This window comes from Aplysia californica, unplaced genomic scaffold (genome assembly GCF_000002075.1).
Source record: "Aplysia californica isolate F4 #8 unplaced genomic scaffold, AplCal3.0 scaffold00556, whole genome shotgun sequence".
In the NCBI taxonomy this organism is placed as follows: Eukaryota; Metazoa; Mollusca; class Gastropoda; order Aplysiida; family Aplysiidae; genus Aplysia; species Aplysia californica.
The window spans coordinates 27,084-36,059 of NW_004797826.1; the positions used below are offsets into that span (position 1 = coordinate 27,084).

The 8,976-nt window shown below is 40.3% G+C and overlaps 1 protein-coding gene across 1 annotated transcript in view; it reads left to right on the forward strand.

Annotated features, from left to right (window-relative positions):
- The first annotated feature begins 4,529 nt into the window (after positions 1–4,529).
- The window catches only part of LOC118478422, a 14,709-nt gene continuing 10,262 nt past the window's right edge, over positions 4,530–8,976 (forward strand). The window contains exon 1 of the mRNA XM_035972006.1: positions 4,530–6,594. Within this exon, the coding sequence (XP_035827899.1) occupies positions 6,506–6,594 (89 nt within the window). The 5' untranslated portion in view covers positions 4,530–6,505. The remainder of the gene's footprint in view (positions 6,595–8,976) is intronic.

Genomic DNA, 8,976 nt, shown 5'->3' on the forward strand with positions numbered 1-8,976 from the left:
TGACAACATGAGTGGTAAGACATGACATTCCAACCACCTAAAAATGGCAGTTTCATGGCCTCTGCTCCTCACTGACAGATGATTAGTCCAAAGTCTAACTTATACAACTATGTGCTAAAAGGTTTGTGCTCTACAAGAAGACCAATATCTTCTAAACAAAACCAAAATCATACTAATGAGCACATGCAATGTTGAGTCTAAGTTCAGCATGGTATTTGTAAGTAATCTGTTTTCTAACTTGTTTGAAAATGTACTTAAGAAGATGCTGTTCTTTGCAGAGGCAATGATACTTTCTTTTCATTTGATATTCAATACATATCCATTCCACCAACCTTGATGAACCTCAATACACGCGCGAACACACTTTTACGTTTCATTGACTTCGCCAAGAGATTTTAAGGTCAATTATTTTAAAAGCCCATATCTCGAGCATCTCTGAACATAGGTGAAATATTATTGTGTCAGATAATGCAGGATTTATTTAGCATTAAATTGGCATACTGCATGAATGAGTAGTGCAAGGCTTTAACACGATGATTGGGTGATTACATTTTCAAGTTTCTTTTGGACGCCACTGTACAGTAAAACATGTACTCACCTTACATCTGGTGACTGGGTGTAAGCAATCCAACTCTTCTTATTCAGTTGAGCTCTTATTTACTCAAAATGCTACATAACGCTCAGCCTTTCCCCATGGCACGTACTCCATGCAAAAACATTTTGAATCCCCCCCCCTTATAAAAAGACGTACTCCATTTACTCATCATGTTCTGTCACCAACGAAAGATGCTTTTCATCTATGCCCATTGAGAAAACGATAAATACTACCATCTGTTGTTGATTCTACAGAGGAGGAAATATTGTTAGCAATTGTTTACTTTCTCGCGTTTAATTCCAGCCGCGCTCTAGATCTAGATCTAGAAAGAAATCTAAGCTTCCCCGACTGGACATTCAAAACTTTGCGCTGGAGTTAAGAATACGTAAACCACGGCAATTTCCTCATTTGTAGGTAGTAACATTACTATATTGGCTTCAAAGGCCTTCTGTTATGATTTGGATGGCCATTGAGTGAGTACACTATTCTCACAGAGTTCAGAGTGGTGGCTCGATACGGATGTCCTCCCCCGGAATTAAACGCAAGAAAGTAAACAATTACATCCATGCCGGCTTTAAGCACGGTCGTCGGGAGAAAGCTTAAACTTGCTTAAAGCCGAAGCGTGCTTGAGTGCGAAGTAAACATATTCCAGAGATTTCCATGTAGAAAATTTCCCGTGCTATTTACCTTTGTTTATAAGTAGCCTATAGCGTCCCGCAAAAATGTGCACTGTTATTTAGACACCCGCCATGGGAGTTTTTGTTTGCTTGTTTGTTTTTGTTTGGTGATCGAATGGGAAATGAAAACTTAATTTAGACAGCAGGTCACGATACAGCACACTAGGCGTACACACTGCCTGTGAGTACTACTGCCCGCAGTGCCACTCATACCACCGCCTTCATCCCACCTCGCGCGTGATACACAATGAGGAATAATGGATAGCGAGGGTCAAAGGTGAAATCGCAGCCAGCCTCCCTTTCTCGTCTCCCCGACTCTCTTTGTATTTTTTTGGGTCGTGTGTAGCTTTGCCCTAGGCCTAGTAGGCTAGATCCTATGTCCACGCGCGCGGCTATGTGCATCTGCCTTCCTCTCCGCCCGTGTGTGTGTCCATCAATTCCGTTCTTTGTGTTTCTCTTGACACTCTGCACTGCTGCAGTTTTGACTGTGTTCGAACTTCGATGGGTCATCATGAAAATATTGACTGTCTTGTAAATGAAGCGCGCTTGAAGCCGAAGTTACCGTGCTTAAAGGCGTTTATATAGCAAACATTCGGTAAGAGCCGTTTAGCGTGCTTGGGTCCGAAACGTGCTTTAAGCCGTCGTTCTTAAAGCCGACACGGACTGTACCGCATTGTTTGGTCTAAATTCGGGGTCACTGTTACCCGTTTAAAAGTATATACAATGTCAAGCTCACGCTTGGCACCAGGAACCTCATCATGCTCAGGATTCTCCTTCTCCTTCTCCTTCTCCTTCTCCTTCTCCTTCTCCTTCTCCTTCTCCTTCTCCTTCTTCTTCTTCTTCTTCTTCTTCTTCTTCTTCTTCTTCTTCTTCTTCTTCTTCTTCTTCTTCTTCTTCTTTTTCTTCTTCTTCTTCTTCTTCTTCTTCTTCTTCTTCTTCTTCTTCTTCTTCTTCTTCTTCTCTAGACCTAAGGGGATGTTGACTGCTGGTTCTTCAGCCTGCAGTACAATTGATTTTTACGTAGGTGACCGCTTTTCATACTTCGTAGGGCCCCTTGCTTTTAGGCAGACACGTCCAGATTTCAACGGTACTCTTTATGTTTTTATACTGACTAGAGTATTGTCAGGTTTGGTATGAATCAATTTTGAATTTTGCCTTGGTGGCGGCCGAAGCCTACTCTTATATCGATTTTAGAACCACCAAGACAGCTTAAACTTAAAATGCGCAGCTTGCACATGGGACCTCCGAGATTTTTGCCCTTTCGAGAAAGCCAAATGTTCGGTCACTCCTACTACTACCCTAAGATCAGAATGTGTGGCTGAAAGACAGTAGTAAGAAGGAGCAAGGAGAAACAGTACTTGTAGAAATAGTCAGGAGCAAAGGAGAGAGGAGCCCACTGGCCGAGGGTAGGCCGGGTTACAGCGAGAAAGTGGAGATGAAAGCAGACGACAGAACATGTCTAGAGAAAGGGATGCGAGTTAAAAAGAGAACATTTTAGAGAAAAAAATGTAATGCTTCCATTGCTGTCTGGTTTCGAACCTGGAACCTATTGAATGTGAAGCGAACGCGTACCTCTAGACCTCGAGAGTCCCGCATGTTTGGTCCTGATTGTTCTGTTTTTAATGGTGTTCCAGGGATTTTTTTAAAAACCGAATCTCAATACACACATGTACATGATATTGTATTTCTATGTTCTATGAAATGATCCCAAGTAGAAATTTGTGTGCCGGTGTGTTGCTATTTGTTTGGTTGCTGTTTGTTTCTGTTTCTGTTTTCTTTTTTTGGCTCTCCATTTCTACACTATTGATACACACACGTACATGTATGCTTTATAAAACGACTCCCATCATCAATCCGTGTTCGTGTTTGTTTGTTTATCTGTTTGGTGATTTATTTTCATTGTATTAGTACTTTATTCACACACACACGTACATGTATGTTTGATAAAATAACACCAATTATAAATCTATGTGATTGTTGTGTGTGTGTGTGTGTGTGTGTGTGTGTGTGAGTGTGTATTTGTGTGTATGTGTTTGTGTGTGATTGTATGTATGTTTGTATATGTATGTGTGTGTGTGTGTGTTGTGTGAGTGTGTGAGTGTGTGTGTGTGTGTGTGTGTGTGTGTGTGTGTGTGTGTGTGTGTCTGTGTGTGTGTGTGTGTCAGGAGGGGCTATAACGTGTGTGTTTGTGTGTGTGTGTTCGTATGTGTGTTCATGTGTGTGTGTGTGTGATCATGTGAGTAAGAGTATGATCGTATAGGAGTATGATAAACCAATCATGGAGATGCAATATCAAATCGGAAAACAAAGATAAAACGGAAAATTGCGATCGCGGCATCTAAACTGAAAATATAATGACATCCACCTGAAGAGGACAATGCAAAGAGATAAAAACAGAAGTTCAAACTCTAAGAACATTCTGGAGAATATTTTCCAACTTGCTACTGAGCTGACAGCATTATAAAAGAAATTTTGATTTAAAACTCTGTGATCAACTTCTCCTAATTGCTTTACGCTGTGATCAACTTCTCTCTTTCTTGTTCTTTTTTATGAATGATCGGATAGGCGGGAGATTTAACTGAGCTCTAGTTAACTAGTTTGGTCTAACTGTATTCGATACTATAGGCGATTACACCGAGTTCGATACTATAGGCGATTACACCGAGTTCAACAGTAACAAAGAAATATAGTAAAATACTAGTCGCTGTTCCCCGGTCGCTGTTCCCCGGTCGCTGTTCCCCGGTCGCTGTTCCCCGGTAAAATGACGTCAACATTTTAGTATTTTATATAAATCTTTCCTCGTGGTTTTAGCACCTCGCATAATTTAGCCAAATTTGATCATTTTTGCATAATTTCTGATTATTTTCCTTTATCATTCTTTGTTAAAATTAACAGAATCGCACAATTTCACATTTTTTGGCCTCAGTTTGCTTAATTCAGAATTTTTCTTGCATAAAACGACAGGGACAGATAAATTCATGAAGATGTATTTTTAAATCTAGCCTCAATTGTTGTGGCAACATATGAATAGATCTACGTTAAGATAAATTGATACAAACTGCTGAGCAAAGTTTAGGTTACATTGATTCACCCGTTAAATATGCAGCTGGTTGTTCGTTAAGAAAGCACAAACAAACACATGCACACCCACCCACACACACACACACATACACACACACACACACACACACACACACACACACACACACACACACACACATGCACGAATACACACATAAAAGAATACAAATAGCAGTAACAATAACAATAAAAATATTTCCTCCGTCAATGTCTGACGATGGCAAACACAGACAGAGCAGAAGAAAAATTTCTCCTGCAAAAAAGAGGATTTGGAAAAATTAAAGGTCAAGATGAATTGTGGGCTTTGCTGTGGCATTGTGGTTTGCTTCTACATCTCTTTCTCGTTGTCATGGTCTTTCTCATTCTCCTCCCTCTCCCTTGCACCCCCCCAACCACCACCACTCTGTCTTCTCCTCCTCGCTCTCACTATCCTGCTCCCCCCTCCTTCTCCTCCTCACTCTCACTACCCTGCTCCCCCTCCTTCTCCTCCTCACTCGCACCACCCTGCTCCACCTTTGCCTCTTCATCCCTGTTATATATTGCAAATATTTCTGTGATAACCTAATGAGCACGCGTGCCACTGTAGGTTCTGATTTTTGAAGTCTGATCAGTGGACGGTGATGTCGAGCTCACCCCAAAGAAGAAAAACAGAACTTGTTGTCATTTAACAGTTACATCTGTCGTGACTAACCTTTAGCAGCAGACAAAGTCTCTATTCCTTACACGGGGTATTTTTGAAGAATTAATAATTTCACTCCCCACATAATGTCGAAACAAATTTGGAATTATTTCAAAGGCCGATCAAATATCATTGTAGCATGGGTACTGTAGGCAGGCTTGGCAATTCCTTTACTTTAAAGAGCGGTGTAAATAATTAAAAATTCTAAGAACTTTCCATAGTTTAGAATATAAGATGGACTTCAAATCCCGATACGCAACTGTCTTCATCCAACATGAAAGAGTTAGTTTGATTATATGTTTATGTAACAAGCGCTAATCTGACAGAAGTTATAGTAAAGCCAGAAACATTCTATGCTCAAGAACACGTTGCCTATTTGATATCTAAGATCATTAAGCTTGTTGGACGGTAAACAAAACTGATGCTACTTTTCTTATAAGCCAACGTGGATTCAGAAAAGCCATTTGATTGTGATATCCTCCTGTGCTGGATCGAGGGGACAAGTGAAGTTTCGTCAACCCTTCTCTGAGGTGGTTAACTGAGACATGTGAAGAATGTGAAGGAAGTACTTTGTGATAGTGGCCATTGGTATCACATATTCCAATCTTGTTCCTACCAAACTTGGACTCTCCTTGAATAATCTTTGGAAGATGCGTTTCGTTCTTTTATTTTGTATCTTGAATGTATCGACAAGCACAGCGGACGTTCTTTACTTCGTGCAAAAGCCTAATTATAAGCTTGATGCTCCACATGGGGACAATACGAGACAGATGATCTTGCATGACACTGGTCGTAGGGGCACACAGAGCAATGGCAGTGATTCTGTTCTGTTTTTAAAGAAATACAATCCAGCCACAATTTGGTACAGACTACTATGACACTTTGAACCTGAATAGAAATCACAAGATAGGTGCTCACGCTTTGACAGTCAGATCAAACTGAGTCAGCAGAAAAGAACGCAATCCATTTTCCAGAAAGACAACGACGACAAGCTATTTCTGATAACTCGTCCACAACAGAGGAAGACATTCTGATAAAAGACAACCAGACACTGACCACCGAAGGGTTGGATTGGCAAAGCTTGACAAACTGCAATAGGACTGACGTAGCAGCCAAGACTTCTTCAAGCAATTCCTCAAACATTTCCTTTAACATTTTTTCCTCAAACACTTCCTCAAACACTTATTCCTCCCACACTTCCTCAAATCTTTCCTCAAATATTTCCTAAAAAACTTCCTCAATCACTTCCTCCAACACTTCCTCGTCAAACGTTTCCTCCAACACGTCCTCCGAGTCCTGCATAGATTACTGTTTGACCGTCCACAATAACGTGTCTTGCCCATGTGACCCTGTATGTTTCTTTAGAGACTCATGTTGCCGAGACATTGACCTGCTGTGTCCGGCGGAGTGGACAACGACACTCCAACTGTTTCATCCCAGCATATTCCAAGCCCGCTTGTCTGTGACGTTGCCATGAATGTACCGACCGTGGACTCGTGTCCTGACCACCCATCTGCTGTGCTGGATCCCCCACAAACGTCATCTCAGGCCCAACTTTTGAAGTAAGAAATGTCCCCTTCCTATGCTGATGTGTGGTTTTTTGGTTTTAGTTTTAGTAGACGTTTTACGGCGCTCGCAACTGCATAAGGTCATATGAGCTCCAAGGGGTAGATATCAACAGAGAAGTCCTTACAGGGAATCAGACTTACTCTGCTCACCTCTCTAGCGTCAACGGCACAAAAATTCTGCTTCGACTATCAAGGCACCCCGGAAATAGCGGGTCAGAAGAGTGTGGCAAACATAAAAAAGAAGTAGAGGAAAACGACGACAGTAAGGATTAGGAAAGAAAAAGCAGCAGTTCCCTGTTGTAGTTCAGGCACAGATATGGGCATGAAATTGTTGGATCAGCCCCTTTACAATTTTACTGTGCATTAGAACGAGAAATGTCCCCCCTTTGGGGAATGGCCTAAAGACACTTCAGTCAGTAGCACCGCCCCGGGGTTGTGAGGTGAGCTGACAAAATGAGCTACTTTTCGCAATCCACAAATGGAGATATTGGCAATAAAAATCAACACTAGGGCCAAATTTGTAGATTTTCAAAAGATGCCATATTCTGTATGTGTAATAGGCGTGAGATTATTTCATACTTAGGTATTTTCAAAAACTTATAAGCTTGATGTATCTATTTCCATATTGCTCAAATCCAAGAAGTAACTCATAATATCAGCATGTTTCACATTTACGTTCTTGAGCTGTACATGGCAATCGTTTTTTCCCCTCAAAAGATTAATCAGGAAAATTCCCTCTAAGTGTTAGAACGACTCTTCTTGTCGATGTTGATATCCTGTTCCCATTTCTATCTATTTGAGGTATTCAATTTGTTTAAAGGAAGAGCAAGATGATTTATTTAATAATGTGAGTGTTTTCAGCCAAACCCCATTTCAGTGAGAAAACAGTGCGATTGATGTGAACTCACCCATCAAACAGATGACCTTTACCACAACAGACAACAGCACATATAATAGGAAGTGACATTCCTCCAAATGCGTTGTCATTGGTAGCAAGAAGGTCTTTCTTTGATGAATCTCGTTGTTTTTTTAAATGAACGTTTACCTGTGTTGTGAGATTATATCGTAAATTTGTTCAGATGGGCAGAAGTGCCAAAATGAGCTGACTCGGTGATTTTTGCATTCCTTTTTACATACAACATCAGGAGACACAATATCTAACAACCCTATATAATAATTATTGTAATGGTCATCCTTGTTTTAAAATTGCTATTGAAAAACTGTTCTTTTAGTGTGGAAGTTGTTTTATCTATTACATAACCGGATGAAGGAGGATGTTTCAGTTCCATTTAACTTACGCTGAGTACAAAATCATTGTATTAAAAATAAAACACTTTCAGACTATTGCGCATGTTCATACAGCTTCAAAGTTCTCGTAGTTGGTAGTTGAAAGACACATTTGGGCATCAGTAATAATAGTGTGCAACAAAATCATGTTTTGCATCTTGGTGATATTAGGCTCTCGTCAAAATAATTCAACCGAAGAATATTGCGCATGTTCATACAGCTTCAAAGTTCTCGTAGTTGGTAGTTGAAAGACACATTTGGGCAAAGAAATAATCTTGTAAGATTCAACTGAAAACATTTGACACAAAAATAACATTTTCAGTTTCCATCAACACTCAAGCTTTTAATGCCCCAAAACTTTGGCGCCCATTTTCTCGTTAATTTTGCCTTTCACATCGGACGAGACATTTTTCCTTCAATCGTAGATACGTATCTCAACATATATTCAAGATAGATGGGTTTTCTTTTTTAAACCAGAGGCAATAGGAATGAATAGGATTTAAGACTGCACCAATAGCAAAAAACGTCTTGCTATTTTTTTCGAGCACACTGACCGAATTTCTATATAAGTTAAAGAAGATTATGTTGTCTCCATTGGTTTTATTTACTCTTAAGTTTAATCGAAAATAAGACGAAATTAATTGGTGCAAAGATGCTGAGTTATTGGCATGCATGTGGTTTCACTCTTGTAGACACACGATATAAAAGAAAAACCAAATAATTTCTATTTACCCTTACCTGTTCTATTGTAATGGTGATGTTGATGATTTTTTTTGTTTCCTTAATGGGCCTGGTGGACTCCACGAAGAAATCTTCGAGCAAGGGCGAGGCTCCTTTTCGGCTCCCTTGTCAATATGCTTAGCGGCACCTCCACTCGTCCAAATAACTCCTTTCGAATTGCCATTGTTCCTGGACATTCAAACATATGTTTGATAATAATCCTCTTTTTCGTGGCCGCATCTTCGGCAACATGGGCTGAGCTCTTCATTTACAAAGTTCTTATACCATCTTAAACTCCAATGATGGTCCGACTGCAGTCTCGCTAGCTCAACCTGGTACCAGCGACATGTAATAGATTTTTGTTCCCGC